The 18194-nt window shown below is 46.0% G+C and overlaps 1 protein-coding gene across 2 annotated transcripts in view; it reads left to right on the forward strand.

The window, feature by feature from the left end:
- Positions 1–1857: 1857 nt before the first annotated feature.
- LOC138447740 (complement C3-like) overlaps positions 1858–18194 on the forward strand; it is a 2843165-nt gene continuing 2826828 nt past the window's right edge. The window contains exon 1 of one of the 2 annotated variants that reach the window (XM_069604045.1): positions 1858–2110. In XM_069604045.1, coding sequence (XP_069460146.1) covers positions 2040–2110 — 71 coding nt within the window. In that variant the 5' untranslated portion in view covers positions 1858–2039. Of the gene's footprint in view, positions 2111–11701; positions 11802–18194 lie in introns of those variants that run through there. The other variant, XM_069604046.1, reaches the window with a different exon arrangement.

Here is an 18194-nt window from a genome sequence, read left to right on the forward strand (position 1 = left end):
CAGTGAGCCTTGGTCATACAACAGGCAACAACAGTGTGAGCCACGGCAGCGCTGCTCTGCTTATTATCTGGGTTCAGGAATAACATTAAGCCATACGGTGACAGTGCTGCATGTTCATGCCGGTCATCCCAGTGCATTGCTCTAGTCAGCCTGCATGACCTTGGTACCACTCCACAGATGTAAGAACTGCCAGCACTGATGCAGCTGGCTGCTGGCTCATGTGCGTGCTGTGGGTATGAGCCCGGCAGCCACTGTACTGGGTGTAGCTTACTAGTTCAGTGGGCAGTTGGGCAGGCAATGTATATTTGCTAGTGAGGGTATTATGCCGGCTATCCTGCTCCCCTGAAGGCAGGGCGCTCAGCGGGCACAGGAAGCGTCTTGGTAACCTGGGCTCGTCCTTCTTTTCTTTTCGTATGCAGCCAGTGTCAGATCCACCATTATGTAGGCATTTGTCAGTCAGCCAACATATTGAGAGCCATTATCAGTTTTCCAAAATCCCGCTGGTAATTTCCGACGGGATACCGATAAACGGACCTACTGTTAGTGGCGCCTGATACCCCGGTATTACCGGGTTACTTCAGGTGCCGGCAACAGCAGTCATTCTCCATTCCATGGATGGCCATGGGACTCCATGGGGAGAATGGTCGGTATTACCAGCCCTAGTAAAACCGGCTGTTTTTTTGCCGGTGGGGGCCTGATTTACCTCTAGCTTTGGGGTGCAGGTAAATCAGACACCCCCATAACAAACCTGTAGTTTTGCGGTGTGGGAAAAGCGGCTGTAACAGAATTATCACCACTTTCCCCACACGGAAAAACGTATAATGACCCCCATTCTCTCTTAATCATACACTGGCAGGTAACTGCAATTGGTGCACTGCGGTCCAGTCACCAGTGCCATTCAGTGGGTTCCAGAAAGAAGAGCAGGGCCGTTAACAGGCAACAGACCCACGAACTTATAGAAATAGACCTTGCAGAGGTGTTTGACAGGCGTGTTAATCAGATCAGTGATGATTTTGTCTGAATTTTTGCCATGACTTTACTATATTAAACAAGCACTTCTGCTCTGTTTTCTTTCCATAGAATTCGATCACGTGTTCAGTACTTTTCCATTCCTCCCCTTCCCCTTGCACTTGCGCGTTCTCAATGTTACGCGGCCTAGTAAGATCGTTGATTTTGTCCTCCCTTATTCCCCCCCCCCTTGCCTCGTCGCGCCCTGAAACACGTGTGTATGGGCGTGACATAAGTAAACTATCATATCATATCATAGCACCTGTAGAATCAGAGTAAATGTATTATGGTGATGAAGCAGTTACACACTGTGTGTTTCATTTCAAGAAACAGCTGCCATGACATGTCGCTTTGATTGGTATTTGCAAATTGCACATCTGTGATGGTTAGTGTACATATCACCGCAAGTGTGAGCCGGTGGCAGGTGCAGCTGCAACCACACATATGATGACACTGTGCGGGCCGCAGTGGCTGGCAAGCTGCATTTGACATGTGGCACAGTTGTGTTAAAAAATATTTGGACCTGGCACCTATTTATTTAAAAATTAAGATCCTTTGATGCTTTGGACAGCAATTGCATGTGCCTTTTAGTAGAATTTTATCTTTAATTATTTTTGAGAATCTGATTATCCTATGATTACCGCTTGACATGTCTAATTTAATGAAATAAACTTTCACCAACACAACACTGCCGGTTTCCTTGGAAAAATGCGCTGTGGTCCTGGATTGCTTAATTCCCTGAGCAAAGTTCATGGACCGACCTTGTCGTTCTTTCGGGAATATACGCCCCCTGCGTGGAGCCCTTACGCCACACCACTCGTTTCAAATGAACCTTCGCTTAAAACGTTGCCCACCGCCAGGCCTATTTGCTCTCTCTGTTTATTTTAGAATTCCCGTCGCTCGAGCAGATTGGCCCATCCTGTCAAAGCTTCATTGTTAATGAAATTGACGAGGTCAGCACGATTTACGTGGTAAAGATATAAGCGAAATTCCCCTCCAGGTCCCAGCACATCGGTTCCCATTGGCACACCATGAGGGAGTCACTCCTGCAGTTCCTGTTCTGTCTCCTGCCTTGCTTTCAGCTGCATCAATGTTCTCCATTGTAAGTCACCCAAAGCCTTATTTCTACTCGCTTTTTATTTATTTAATAGTTTTTCTATAACGCACCTAATACCGTACCTGAGTTCGGTTTCTAAGCGCGGTTCCGGGATTCGGACCTGTGTTGCTCTGTGTGGTCTTACTTCCAAGACCAGCGCCTGTGCTACCCTCCTCTATGCCTAAAAGATCTCAACGTGAGAGTCTTTGAGGCAGAGGGGACCAGTGGGTCTGTCTAGCGTTGGTACAACACCAGCTCCGGTTGGAAGTTACTGGTATCTGTGGTGGCACTCTCAGTCTAAAGTTGCACCCCTGTGCGTCTCCTTTTTTTCTTTAGAAACACCCCCTTTCCTCGTTTTCAACATTCATTTTTAACGCCCTTTCTTCCCAAAATGGAGTCAGTAAAACAATGACACTGAACTTATGTTTGAACAGTTTTACCTTCCAATAGATAACCAGGCAGATGTGAAGTGCACTGTTACCTTAACAGCCAAAAGTCAGTTTCACACAAGCCTCTCGTGAATAAAGTTAAAAAAAAGCAGGTTTATTTGGTGGGTGCATTTTCTGTTGAGTATGTTACCAGGTGGGGGGCTTTGGAGTGCTAATGACCCCTTCCGAGTGAGCTGTGACTTCACAGAGAAGGGGCCATTAACACTCTGCATTTCACACGTGTGTCTGCTCCAGCCCAATGATAACAGATAAGACTTTAAAGGAACACACTTGGGGAATGCCCTGGGGCTGTGAAGCCCAGCTATGACTTGTTTGCCATCCCAAAGCACTTTGATACACATTGTGTATAGGTGCTACATAAATAAACTATCATATCATTATGTTAGCCTGCAGTGTACAAAAATCGACCCTTTTGTTAAGATTTCAGGGCGGCTCATCTCCATGTGTCACACCTCAAAATACCACCCTTTCCCGCGTTTTCCGGAAGGAGAAGCCTACCACAAATGCGCTCAAGTGCCAGCACCAGGGACTGATAGAAGCTGTCTTGTTAAAAGAATGATCATGCTCAGAGGGAAGTCGGATAGAAAATAGGTTGGGCCACTGTGCACTGCATCACTTCTAAGCAGACCCCATAGCGCTGACAGCCCACACTCGCGCTCTTCCATATGTGCACATACTCGGTCCCCCCACCACACATACCAGTCACTCTGATATTCTCCCTTCCCCATTAGTTTCCATTGCCCATTTGCTTTCATCCCCTTTGGATTTCATTCCCCTCCCGATTTCAGGCCCCTTTTGGTTCCCCAACATACATGAAATTTCTTACAATCTCCCACCCTGTGCATTGTTGGAGTTGGAAGGACTTCCGAGCCCCCAACACCTCCCTTTAGCATGGGCTCTCCCATGAGTCTGGTACTCCTGGGTGCTGGTCTTTCTAAGCTGTTGGCTGTGTAGTCCCCTTGTGGTACCTGCAAGTGCTTTCTATAGGGACGCACCATGTAACATCCGCGGGGGAATTCTGGAAGAGAAAACAGATTGTTACAATGTTAGAGACAAAACTAAAGGGAGGGTTTCTTCTGGCTGTGGGAAACAGGACAAAAGAGGGCGCCCCTTTTCCCCCAGTGAATGATGTAGGCTGCTGTTCGCCCCTGCTTCCACTTCCGTTACCTCCCTATGATACAACTTCCACTCCTCCCGGATTGGCTGGGAGCAAACCGAGTCAGGCGCCCTTCACACTAACTAGCTGCAGGGCTTGGTGGGCGTACCCGCAAGGTCGGCGCCCACCAATTGCCGTCGTGAACGGCGCGGTCGCCTAGCAATTCAGAGGTCTATGTAAAATTAAGAAAACGCTGTCACTGGAGGAACTCAACTTTTGCTAAAAGCACTGTTATTCTGTGATAGAAAGAACGGGATGTACTGACATCAAAGTCCCCGACCTTGCATGACCCTAACTCTACGAGCCTAGTGAACATCATTATTGCAGGGCAGAGACTGCAAGGGAATTCGCCTGGCAAAGCCCTACTTTTGCATTCAAAAACAAGCATTGGCAAAGCCAACAGTTTGGGCGGTTTTTGTAGGCATGGGAAATGCATTTTACAGACACTGCAATACTGCTCCTACTATCTGGGCATCAGAGGGTAACAGCAGGCAAATGCGTTACTACCTTGATATATTATGACAGTGGCTAGCAAATGCCTATCGAATGCCCACAACAGAGAACCAAAACAGTTGGTTTTAACAAAGCTTATTATTAACAGCAATTCAATGCAAGGAACAGATGCAAGGACCTAACAAATTGCTTAGAAATCAAGTGGTTGATTGAGGCATCATTTTTATTACAGTATGACTTGACGTACAGCTGGCAATAAGCTATTGTCTCTCAGAAGAAAGCTTAGAAACAAATAGCAAAGGCATACACTTAAAAGCACATAACTAGTTCAAAGAGACCCTTAGGTAGGGTATTTTGGACAGGAATGGGCAGTTAGTAGTTGAGCATGGCCATAGGGACTAGCATGTCCATGGATGATCAATGGGCGTGAATAAAAATCCAATAAACACCCAGGAAGTGTGGCTGCCCTCACATTCCATCTCTCTCATAGCTTCAATTCCCATGCCAAGAGTTGTGTCTTTTAGGCAGTTCTAAAAAGTGCCACCTAAGTGACAAAACTTTCAAACGTCTGGAGAATCATAGGCTAAGTCCTTTATCTCATTGCAACTTTGTAAACATTTGAGTTCGGCCTGCAGTGTTATCCATGAGCTCAAAGGTACTTCAAGAAAGCATTTTGATTTGCCTCTGTCTACAAACCAATGGTTAGGTTGGTGGAAGCACAACTGTACCATGATTGACCATAGCCCCAAATTCCCGTCTCTTAAACGGGTCAAATTGAACATAGAAGAGTCACTCTAAATATTTCCGGGAAGGGTATGGGAAATGCAAGTATATGTCTTGTGGCCTCTCAAAAAGCAGCCACAGAAAAAGGTGTGCGTATGCTTGGACAAACTAGAAAGGGAGCGCACAGCATGCAGAAATCACAAGTGCATTAAACTATGAAATAATCAAGGTTGTGGACGTTCTCCAGCCAAGTATCTACCTTTTGCAATCAGCAAATGTCCCAGCTAGCACAGTAACACACCCTGGTTACAAATTAATACAAGTGTGGTAGAGTGTCTGGTTGCCTGAGGACTCTCACCTGATCTGCTGTGGATGTAACTACTTGCTGCCTGCTGACACGAGTCTCGCTGTCTCTCTGAGTCTGTTCTTCTTCTCCATTGCCTGACACTCCCCCTCCTGCTTATGCTTGCTCTCAAAACCACACTGTGTGCAGCTTTAGTACTCAGAAAACAGAACAGCAAATGGGGTGCCCTTCTGTATGTAGGTCATTGGCTGCTGATTTAAATGGAGGTAAAGCAATGCAGAGCAATTCTTTGGGTGGCATTCTTGTGTTCAGTGCTCGCCACACATATGTGCCATGGAAAGAAAAGCAGAGCCTTTTTTCCGCATTACTTCAATGCATTTTTTTTGGTTGAAGGGGATTTTTGCAAGGGCCTTAAATGTACCCCACATAATGTTCTGCGTTATTTGGCTCACAAGGCGGTTTCCTCCCTCACACTCTTCAGTGCCAGTTCTACGAGGCTTTTAACAGAACTATTTCAATTTCTGGCACACCTCAGCACTTTATTTCCTTGTGTAGGGACACTGATCTGCCAGAGTGCTCTGTGGTCCCCCTCAAAGTGACCTCATCGACCGACGACCGTAGGCCTTAACTGACTCACGTCAGCATGAATCGAGTCTAAGCCTGTTTAGGGCTGTTCAGGCTGTCTCGCTGTTCAGCATGGGATGCTGCCCTGGAGTGCCGAGCCCCCTTTCTCTTTCTGCTTCTTCTTCCTGATGAGCTTAAGTCTGGCTGGTGACCTATTGAGGAGTTGTTGGATCAATGTCTAGCTGGTCAATGGGTAGTTAGCAGGTAAGGTTCGCTCTCCACCCATGCTTCATTGTGGAGGTGATTTCGCTCTCACCACCCTGGCCATATTCCACTCTTGCCACCACCATGCTCTGTGCCGTTATGTACTGCACAATCTGAAACTCTGTCCATCTCGAGAACAAATCTACCAAGACAATTATAAACCTTCCATGTCCATTCCCATATCAATAGGCCCTATAATATCCATTGCCAGCTCACTCCATACTTTACCTGGTGGATCAACATTCACCATGGGTTGCTGCTTGGCCACAACATTTTTCCCAGATGCATCACCCTCAAGACATTTTCCGACCACCCTTTCCACATCTCGATCAAATCCCGGCCACCAATACTCTCCCCTCAAAACACCTTTGGTTTTATACACCCCAATATGCCCTTCATGTCCAACCTCCACCAATCTCACCCTTAAGGCACCAGGAACAACCATGCGATCCCAATGATACAAAATGCCATTCCTCACACTTAACTCCGATTTCACTTCCCACAAGGACCTCTCTTCCCCACTCAAAAGCCTCTTTTCCGGCCACCCTTCTTGAACAAAATGCATGACATGCATAAAAGTCTCCTCCGCCCTCAACGCTCCTACCCATTCCTCTCGGGTAATCACCCCATCTTGAGATACAAATACCATATCAGTAATCCCATCCTCCTCCAACACATCCTGGATCTCACCCTCATCCTCACAAAGTCTCAATACACGGTCTGCCCTCACATTCACCTTTCCTGAAATAACCCCCACATCAAATTTGTGTCCTTGCAACCTGGCCACCCAACATGCCACCCTCCTTGACACTTTCTCCAACCCCTTCTTCTCAAAAGTGTACTCCTGATAGATCACTTTACACCTACTATACTCTGGAGGACAGCAAGCCAACTGACTACAATCAAGTAATAACATTCTACATCTACAGCATTCTACATATTGTAACATTCTCCAGCAATCTTTATTCCATCTCAGTGATCCACATACACCCAAGCACATACATCGAAACAGATTGAAGAGAACAAGCTGGATTTTCTGTTTTTAACTGAAACCTGGTTCAATGATGTGTCCATCTCCATGTTTCATTCCTTGGTTCCCCAAAACTACTACATCAAATGATTAAACCGCTCAATGCATATGGCAGCAGGGATTGCTGGTATATATAAATCTCATTGGAACATATTACGATTTGAGGATACAAATTGGGAATGAGGTCTCTCAAATTGGACATTTTAATCTTTGTTTCTTTCGCTTTTATGACTGTTTTATGCTTCGAAGCCCCAGGCCCTGCAAGGACCTGCTTAGATAATCTGGATCAATTCCTTAACAGAATTGTTCTCAGGTATATACGATTATTGGTTATTGGGGAACTCAATATCTGTCTGAATGCCCCCATCTAGCTTATGCAGCCGACCTTTGGGATATAATTCCGTTATATTGTTTTTCCTTTGTTACACCTCAGGCGTTACATACCCGCCTCCCCGCCCCATCAATTTAAGGACCAGACATGGAGTCGCAATAAAAAAGACCTAGCAAAGATCTCTTGGGATGACTTTGCCACTATCCTAGTAGCCTGTGAGAAGGCCACCAAATGTGATGTGTATTTTTCTGTAGGTACTAACAAACTGAAATGAATCTCGGTCACCAAAGCCTCTTTCCCTCTACCCATGGTATTCTCCAACCTTAGTGACGATGAAGCAACATTATCATCAGAAAGAAAGAGAAAGGAGGAGATCTAGGGACACGGCTAGCTGAGAGGGTACTAAACCAGCCCTGAAGGAACCCAAGAAAAACATTGTTGAGGCCAGAGCAATTTATTTGCAGAATAGTATCTCAGTACAAACCTAAGGAACTTTTGCCACCCTTACCAAATTCTTAAATCCTCTGATTAGTTCATCTAATATTATCACCTCGAATTAAAACCATTCAGGACAAGATGTGTTAAACGGAGTGCCAGACTGAACCTTACAATGGTAAACTTCAACCCGTCGAGGTATGATTTGACTTTAGCCCAGTCACCTTATAATCATGCTGCCAGAATTCGAAATCCTTCATTATACATTAGGGCCCTGATTCATGGAATTGTGTGCGTGTAAAACAGGGATGTGTGTGCCATTCTGCCCGCAAATCCACATTCGCCAAACTGGGATTTGCGATGCAAATCCCTGTTTTATACACAAATAATTCTCCTTAATCTTCTCTGTCCCTTCCAAATGCCTTGCTTTACTTTCACACTCTTGCACTTGTCTTCGTCTCTCTCTCTCTCTCTCTCTCTCTCTCTCTCCCTCTCTCTCTCTCTCACTCTCTTTGTCCATCTCTCTCTCTACCACCCTCTGTCTCACTCTCTTTTCTTTTGCAGCCTCCATCTCATGATCCTTTTCCTTCACTGTCCTCTTTGCATTCTCTCGTTTTCCTCCAACTTACGCAATGCCAACCCTTTTACAAGCTCTCTTAGTATGGGCTACTTTAGCGCCACCTATAAGCCGAAACTATTGCATTAGAGTACAAATAGGAAGTAATGGCATATGAGAGGACACACAGCTTGTATATGTTGTTAGGTTATTTGCCCACCCAGTGACTGCCCATGGCCATGCTAATGCCTATGGCCATTCCCTCCAAATTCCTGCACCTCCACGCCCATAAAAACACCCCCCACTTGGTAACTCTGAGAGCTCACTTTAATCAAGCCTTAGCAGCAAACATTGCAGTCGAAGTGCCTGCCAGTGTTTTCTCAAAGCAAAGTTTTCTCAAAGAGGTACCTGGCAGGTGCCTTTCCCATGGCTAGACAAAATCACCCAAACTGTTGGCTTTACCAATGCTTGTTATACATGACCCGATCGTTGACTGGGATAATGAGGGCTTCAAGGGTGACACAAAGTTGGCCCCATTTATCTTGATGTCATTACTTGCCCTCTACTCCTCCTTTAACTATGTCACCCAATGTCTGAGTTAGCAATCACTTGCCCACGACTCCATGGGCTGAGTCAATAAAGCCTGGGGTTGCTCCCTTGGAATGAGGCAGCTCTGTCATCGAGGCTCTTCTAGCTTGGCTGTGTTTTGGTTTGTAATGATAATATTTTGATAGCATGTAGAATATGGAAGGTGGAATGAGGGCGTGCGGTATAGGGCACATGGGAGAAGTCGTTGCATTTCTGCTGGTGGAAATGGCGTGTATAGTTGCCAACATGACCCATTCCATCTGTAGGTGCTGATCCAGTCCTAGTTTTTTCTTTGCATTCTGGGACTTGTAGTCCGAGTTTAATAAAGGGAAAAGTGGAACTATAAATCCCAGAATGCAAAGAAAAAACCCAGGACTGGATAAGCATCTACAGATTGGAAAGGGTCATGTTGGCAAGTATGGGAGTGGTGTCCGTAGGGTTGTTACAATGTACCTCCTAAATAAAGCAGGTGTTAATCATCTAGTTGCCTGGACTTGCTTTACCTCAGGCTGCACCTCCTATGTTCTCCCCGAACAGCCGCTAATTCGTGTCCATGATCCCTTCCACCAAAAATATGGCTGCAAGAACCTGGTAAACTCTTTTTGTAATGTGTGAACCAATCCGCAGCTCGCACGGGCACACAGAATTTTCAATGTCTGGGACTGAGACTGGAAAGCCATGATCACTCTGCGAGCCTCGTGCTCTCTGAATCGGGTGTGTAAATGGGCTTGGAGCATGTGCGCGTGGCGTGCCCCGGATATCATCGGTCTCTGACTTCCGTAGAAGCCTTCGTTGGCTGCCTGTTGAGCGGCAGATTCAGTTCAAATGATTGTGTCTTGTGTTCAGATGTATTCATGATTTGGCACCGTCATATTTGTCATCAAAAATCAAGATCTATAAACCTACACGCTGCTTGCGATCCCTGGATCAGGGATCAGAGGTTGTCTAAAACCACCTGGGGCGACAGACGCTTTTCGGTGGCCGGCCCCCGGGCTTGGAATTTACTCCATTATATCTACGACAGATCGATTCTATGGGAAGAAACTGAAAATGCAGTTGTTTATATACATCCATAATATCTGTTGTGCTATCTTGATATGATCTGTGCCTAGATGCAGCTTGCTGCTTGGTTCCTATGGATATGCGCAATACACATTTCTAACATAGCATAACATAACATGACTGTAGTGGGCAGAAATGGAGGTGAGGTCTTGGGATCTGCCATATTACTCCTACGGGGTCGGCGGCAGAGAGAGGGTCACTTCTCATCACCCCTTAGCTCCCTCTCACCCTTTTATCTGTCCTCCACCATTGGACCGTCTCATTGTGCCTGACAGTGATGAGTAACGCTGGAAAACCACGATCAATGTACAAGCCGCGCACTCTCTGATTTCTGTGTGAATGGATTCTGGGTGAGTGTGTGTGTGTGGCATGACTGTTGGGGTCAGGAATGGAGGCAAGGTCTTGGGGATACTAATGAGTAGGTGGGGGATGGTTGAGGTTACAGTAAGTAGGTTGAACATGTGGTCTTTTCTGAAGGGGGTAGAAAGGGGGAAATGTTGGGTTGAAAGGATGTGAAGGACCGCCAAGGGGTAGAAGATTTGTAGGGAGAGAGGGAAAGGTAAAGATGCAGTAGCGGGGCAGTGACTGGGCAGTAGTTTAGGCAGTACATGGCAACTAGCGACTGAAAAATGCAGTAGGTTAGTCATTACAGTGCAATAGATTAGGCAGAACTGAGACACTGCAATAGATTGGGCAGAACTGGGACACTGCCAGCGTTGGATTGAGCAGTCGGCCAACCGGCCCGTGGCCGATAAGAATTGGAGCTGACTGGACTGTGGGCCGGTTTTATTTAGCACTTAGGGGCCGATTTATCAGTCACACACACACACGTAATAAATCATTCATTCCATTAGCATTTCCACTCTGGGCTGCCTCTGCTCTCAGCCTGATGCAGTGCTGCCTGGGCGGGCGTGGTCCGTGGTGTTGTTATTTTGTTACATTTGCTAAAAGTAACAGGCTTCGTCCGGCGGAGCGCGCCCATGTGCCCACAGGTGAGAGAGCAGAGCAGGCCATTTAGCATTCAGTTTCGTTTCGCTTCCTTTCGAATTTTGCATTCAAAAGGAAGCGAGACTTCGAGTGCTGACTGCCTGCGGAGAGGATCAAAGTGCTCCCTGCAGAGGCTGTGGGGAAGGCGTGCACACAGTCATGGGGAAAGAACATAAACCAGCGAGCTGCAGAGGTTAGTTGGCAGGCACGCATAAACTTTGTTCTCCTTTCCCAGTGCGTGTGCGCCAGTTTTGGGATTGCTAAATGATGTTCTTGCTGACTGGCAGTGGAGCTTCAAGCACTAATTGTGCAGCCCGTACTATAGAAAATAATAGATTTTTTTTAAACTGACGCCATTCCTCAGACATACTCATTAAAGCAGACTTTTTTCCTATTTGCAATGAAAGTGTGTCCTGTATAATAATTACACCGCATCAGTCACACACACACACGTAATAAATCATTAATTCCATTAGCATTTCCACTCTGGGCTGCCTCTGCACTCAGCCTGATGGCGCCGGCAGTGCTGCCTGGGCGGGCGTGGTGTTGTTACATTTGCTAAAAGTAACAGGCTTCGTCCGGCGGAGCGCGCCCATGTGCCCACAGGTGAGAGAGCAGAGCAGGCCATTTAGCATTCAGTTTCGTTTCGCTTCCTTTCGAATTCTGCATTCAAAAGGAAGCGAGACTTCGAGTGCTGACTGCCTGCGGAGAGGATCAAAGTGCTCCCTGCAGAGGCTGTGGGGAAGGCGTGCACACAGTCATGGGGGAAAGAACATAATCCAGCGAGCTGCAGAGGTTAGTTGGCAGGCACGCATAAACTTTGTTCTCCTTTCCCAGTGCGTGTGCGCCAGTTTTGGGATTGCTAAATGATGTTCTTGCTGACTGGCAGTGGAGCTTCAAGCACTAATTGTGCAGCCCGTACTATAGAAAATAATAGATTTTTTTTAAACTGACGCCATTCCTCAGACATACTCATGAAAGCAGACTTTTTTCCTATTTGCAATGAAAGTGTGTCCTGTATAATAATTACACCGCTCAAGCAGCTACTGCTGCTTTTTAAGTGTCTCCCTTTCCAATGTCTGCCCCATCCATCCGAGAGGAGTTGTTGAAATGGGCAGTGCGCAAGCAACACAAACCCTGCCACTGGCAAGAAATTTCACAGGAACTCAACGCAGCGCATAGGCTGTGTTTAACCACTGCTTTAGAGCAATTGTGTTTCGTGTTGGAGATAGACCCGTTTGGATGCTTTAGACAGTAAATAATAGATATATCTCAAAGGCTGTAACTCCCATTAAAATGAATAGATTGTATTAGAACTAGAAGGGATGTGCAGTCCTGTTATTTCGTTTTGTAACTCTTAAAAAGGATGGATATTTTTTTCTCGCAGTTTGCATTCTGCCCATCGATTTGTTTCTTTTTAGTTTTTATGTAGCGCTGAAGCCCACTTTACAGTCACTTCAAAGCACTAGTTGGCAATAAGGTAAGAGAAGAGGATTGGCAGACAGAAGAGAATGATGCTCAGTGGGAAGTCTAGGGAACCGTGTGAAGTGATTAACATTAAGGGCCTGATTCATAGAATTTTTTCATGATGCAAAGTGACTTTTCACTGGTGCAAAGTGACTTTGCATTGACAACAAACACCCCGATTCATGGAACTGTGCAAAGTGTATTTTTGCAGTGCAAAGTCACTTTGAACCATGCAAAAAAGTTAATGAATCAGGCCCTATCTCTATAGTTCTAATTAGAATTTCAGAGTTTAGGTTATTAAAGGCCTGGTTGAAGGTGAAGAAGCAGAGGTACATTGTCCCCGAGACTGGGGGCATGATGGTGGACAGACCTACACCTTCTGTGCTTATCTCAGATAGTATGAGGGCAGGAGGTTGTGGGGGGGCCAAGGCTTGCTTAGCAGAGTGCTTGTGCTCTAGTCAGGAATTGTGGCTCATTATAGTAGTGGAAGGATTTGTGGTGCAGTCAATAGATCTCGCATTTATGTGGAGGTCTCCTGCATCCGTAGTCCCATCACACCTTCCATGTTGTGTGTGACACCTTCGTACCGTACTGTCTATTTGCCAAATTTATTTTATATGCTGGGTTTTGCTGGCACATATTTTAAGAAGGAACAACAGAACTAGAAGTCCCAGAATACAAAGTGCTCTGTGTGGTGATAGATTGTCGGTCGACAAGACAACACATGACTTCAGGGACAGGGCGAGGCGGGTCAGGCTGGGCATACAATTGTCTCGGGGACCATCAAAAAAATGTCCCAGGCCAGTTGCAAATAGCAATTAATTCCTTTTGTGACAGACTGTTTGAGTAGTACCCAGGGATTTTTTGATAAAACGTAATGCTAATTGTGCAATTTAAAGAATATTGATTCAGCAACAATGGTCAAAACTATTAGTCGCATAGTGAAGTTACTCATTCAACTGTAACTGGGCCATATTGGTAAAAAAAAGTGTCCCACTGTTGCAAGTGGCTATTAATTCCTTTGGTGACACTGTTTGAATAGTAACCAAGGGGGAGTTTTTTAAAATAAAATGTGATGTAAATTGTGTATTTTAAAGAATATTTATTCAGCAACACTGGTCAAAACTACTAACCCCATAGTGAAGTAGCTCGTCAAACTGGCCCACATTGGCCAAGAAGTGGTCTACTTTGACCAAAAAAACTGGCCTAAACCAGCATTTAGCATTTTTGGTTCGGCCCTGGAGGAAACTGCACAGGGGGCCGTGAGTACTGCGCTGTGTGGGAAGGTTGTTGCATGCTTACTGTTACATGATAGGGTGAAAGAGCATCATCATTCAAGCCAGAAACTGTGCGAAACCTCCTTGATCCGTTGCTAGTGCCTTCATATGAATCCACATAGAATGATAAATAGTTTACAGTTAAGTTGGAACCTACACAGTTGGGAATAGCATGTAATTTTGTTACTACCTACGAACATACTTGCAAACGTAGAAGTAATAGCCTGTATTTGTTATGCACGTGTTTAAGTGGAACGAGTTTCCATTCAATTTCATATGGGGCAGCACAATGGCAGCCCTGGGGTGGAATTCGAGCAGGGAAAGCAGCTTTCAGCAATACTTGGACAAGAAGAGTGACATGGGTGGGGCAGAAGTGGGACAAGAGGCAGCATGAAAATGTGTTACAGTGGTAATGCAAGCACAGATTGTTAAGGCCAGTACGTGTTGTATGTTATCACTTTCTCAAGTGTTTACACAAAACATTACATGCAACAGACACATGAACCCTCCATGAGTAACTTTTTATGTAAAGTCGTGAATTGACGCGATTCACGGATGATGGTTTGAGGGCCACTTTTTTGAGGCGAGGGGTGGGCCACTTTTATTTGGGTGTCCGGGCCTATTTCTTGTCCCAGTCCGACCCTGGACACTGCAATAGATTAGGCAGAACTGGGACGCTGGTGCCCAAACATGCAGTAGATTAGTCATTCCAGTGCAATAAATTGGGCAGAACTGGGACGCTGGTGCCCAAACATGCAGCAGTTTACTCATTATAGTGCAATAGATTGGGCAGAACTGGGACGCTGGTGCCCAAACATGCAGCAAATTATTCATTCCAGTAAAATAGATTGGGCAGAACTGGGACGCTGGTGCCCAAACATGCAGTAGTTTAGTCATTACAGTGCAATAAATTGGGCAGAACTGGGACGCTGGTGCCCAAACATGCAGCAGTTTAGTCATTACAGTGCAATAGATTGGGCAGAACTGGGACGCTGGTGCCCAAACATGCAGCAAATTATTCATTCCAGTAAAATAGATTGGGCAGAACTGGGACGCTGGTTCCCAAACATGCAGTAGATTAGTCATCACAGTGCAATAGATTGGGCAGAACTGGGACGCTGGTGCCCAAACATGCAGTAGTTTAGTCATTAGAGTGCAAAAGATTAGGCAGAACTGGGACGCTGGTGTCCAAACATGCAGCAGTTTAGTCATTCCAGTTTAGTAGATTAGGCAGAACTGGGACGCTGGTGCCCAAACATGCAGCAGTTTAGTCATTCCAGTGCAATAGATTGGGCAGAACTGGGATGCTGGTGCCCAAACATGCAGCAGTATAGTCATCACAGTGCAATAGATTGGGCAGAACTGGGAAGCTGGTGCCCAAACATGCAGTAGTTTAATCATTCCAGTGCAATAGATTAGGCAGAACTGGGACGCTGGTGCCCAAACATGCAGCAGTATAGTCATCACAGTGCAATAGATTGGGCAGAACTGGGACGCTGGTGCCCAAACATGCAGTAGTTTAGTCATCACAGTGCAATAGATTGGGCAGAACTGGGACGCTGGTGCCCAAACATGCAGTAGATTAGTCATTACAGTGCAATAGATTAGGCAGAACTGGGGCGCTGGTGCCCAAACATGCAGCAGTATAGTCATCACAGTGCAATAGATTGGGCAGAACTGGGACGCTGGTGCCCAAACATGCAGTAGTTTAATCATTACAGTGCAATAGATTAGGCAGAACTGGGACGCTGGTGCCCAAACATGCAGTAGATTAGTCATCACAGTGCAATAGATTGGGCAGAACTGGGACGCTGGTGCTTTCTCCCTTTAAGGCTGCTGTACATTTGTAACTTTACTTCTTCTCTCCATCTTCATTGTCCTTCACTGATGACTCCTCACCGCTCAAAATCATCACTTCTCTCTCCATCTCTATCGATCAGCAGCCTCATCCGGGACAAGGAATCAGGTCTTTTTATATGTATTTTGGACCAGCTGAAGAGTTCACAATCGGCAAACCCTGCGCAGCTGTGTCTTCCCCTCTGCTGGGCTTGGCTCCGCTGAATTCAAATCCGTTGTCTTTGCGGTTCCTGTTTTGTTCTTGCACTGTGTGTGTAACTCTGGACGGAGACTTTGTAAGTCGAGACCAGCCACCTTTCCTTTCACAGGTAGGTTTATTTATTTATTTTGCAATTTGTAAAGCGCACCCAACCCGAAGGCATCGAAGAGTAAAAACACACAGGTTACATAGTTAACCATATACAAAGGCATACATTTACAAGGGGCTGGATTATAACGTCATCTTACGTTACAGTGAGCATGGCTGTTAATACCGTGCTGATTGCTGATCAAAGTTTCTTTTAGAGATTCCTGAGTGAAGAGCCATGTTTGCAAGTGTTTGCGGAAGGTCCAGAAGGAAGCTTCTGGCCTAGGTGTGGCTGGTAGTGTGGTCCAGTGTCTGGCAGCTACCACTGGGAAGCTGGCCGGTGACAGGTTGCCGCTGTCACTGTGCCTCTCCCTGGCTCCTAATATCACTCTGACAGGGCTGCTAGCATCCGCAAGCATCCAGCTTCCAGTCTCACGGACGCAGGCACACACGGTGGGCCTTGCACCCGCCCCATAACTCGGGAGGATAACTCAAGGGCAACGTGCTCGCCTTGGAAGCCAAAAGATGCGGAGCAACATAGGTTCGAACCCCGTGTCTGCACTTAGAAACCTTTGGGTTTTAAGAACGTAATAAATAACCTATCATATCATTCATATCGTATTAACATACTTGGTAGAAACAAAGGCAGAATGTTACCAGTTTGAAATTCATGAAAACCTGAGATAGTTGTCCTTCATGCAGGCCACGCCATTGCAAACTCTATATCCCAATCATTGCTGCTCAATCATGTTCCTCTGATATGTTCTTGGGCAGACTTCCTGGTGCCGGTTTAGGTTCCCGCAGGACACCGGCCAAGGTGACACATTTACACCCTGAAGACACAATTGCCCCACCCAATATGACTTAAGAAGGAGGTCATATTGGCAGGGGCGCCACCAAGGGGTGGCCAAGGGGGGCCATGGCCACCCTTTTAGAAATGGTGGCCCCCCCATCGGCCACCCCAGCGAAAAAGCAAAAAAAAAAATCTTTTTCGCACTGAACTGTGCATGAACAATAACATGCCCAGTTCAGTGCGAAAACAAATCTTTCTTTTTTGCTGCGACCTTGGATGGACTCTAGTCAGATCAGAGAGACATGGTGGCCCTGCACCCCATTGATCGATTTGCGCATGCTCAGTGGACCCGGAAACACAGCCTGAGCGCGCGCATTTCTTCTTTGGCTCGTGCTTCCAGGCTGTGTTCCAGGCTATGAAAAGGAGACCTGGGCTGTGTCGCTGACTGGGGGATTGAATGGTTCCTGGCAAACACTTCAGAGCCAGCTGAGGATAGTATGTGTGTGGCACCAGGGGGGTGGCACTGCAAGACCACTCAGGAATCTGGGAATCCTGGGAAAGATCAGTGTTGTCATTGCTAGGATGATCAGCAAAATGTGTCTCTCCAGGGGTTGCCACATTTATCATACGGAATTAACCTTTATGAATTCTAATGTAATGCCCCTTGAACCTGTAGGTGTTTAACCCAAACCCTACCTTTGTCTAGAACTAAGCATTTTCGAGGACAGGTGGGCTATAAATTAGCAAATGTGCACTGGAATAGAAGCCTCTAAGGGTGTCCAGTATCCCTATTAGGTTAGAAATCGTGACACTCAATAAATAATAGATCCGATTCTGACTCTGTTCTTAGTGTTCTCAGAGAACAATATCCTATTTTATTGTGGAAAGACCCTTTTCCCTGATAGTTCTGTATCCCCAGCCCATTATGACAAAACTAAATAAAGATGATGCACTCTGTCGTCTAACTAGCATGTTTTCTTTTGCTCCTATGTTGCACTACCCCACATCCGTGCCACGTTTCTAACGTATTGTATTTCCTCATATCCGAGCATGCCATGCAGTACTACTACTGCCATATTTCCTAGACTTGCCTTTTTCTCTCTGACTGGCCCACTATCCTGTGTTGTCCGTTGATCTCTTTGCCAAATCTGATAATACTTGGCTAAAAAGAGGCAGTTAGACCACTCTAAGGCACACCCTAACCCTACAATGAATTGGAGTATGCCTTACAAGGCTCCTTTTTTAAATGCCCCTTTTTAGTTTGGGCTATTATGTGGCAGATCCACCTAAAAGCTGAAACTATTGCATTAGAAGTACAGATGGGGGGAGATGGCATATGAGGAGGGAAACAAAGCTTTAATGTAATGTTTGGTTATTTACCCACCCATTGCCTGCCCATGGCTATTCTAATCCCTATGGTCCCTCCAACCAAGTACCCTCCCTCTCTCCCCAACCCCTGCCAAAGCACATCCTAGTGGGAATTCTTTGAGCTCTCTTTGTTCATGGTT

This window comes from Ambystoma mexicanum, chromosome 3q (assembly GCF_040938575.1).
Source record: "Ambystoma mexicanum isolate Mex_15411 chromosome 3q, UKY_AmexF1_1, whole genome shotgun sequence".
Classification (NCBI taxonomy): domain Eukaryota; kingdom Metazoa; phylum Chordata; class Amphibia; order Caudata; family Ambystomatidae; genus Ambystoma; species Ambystoma mexicanum.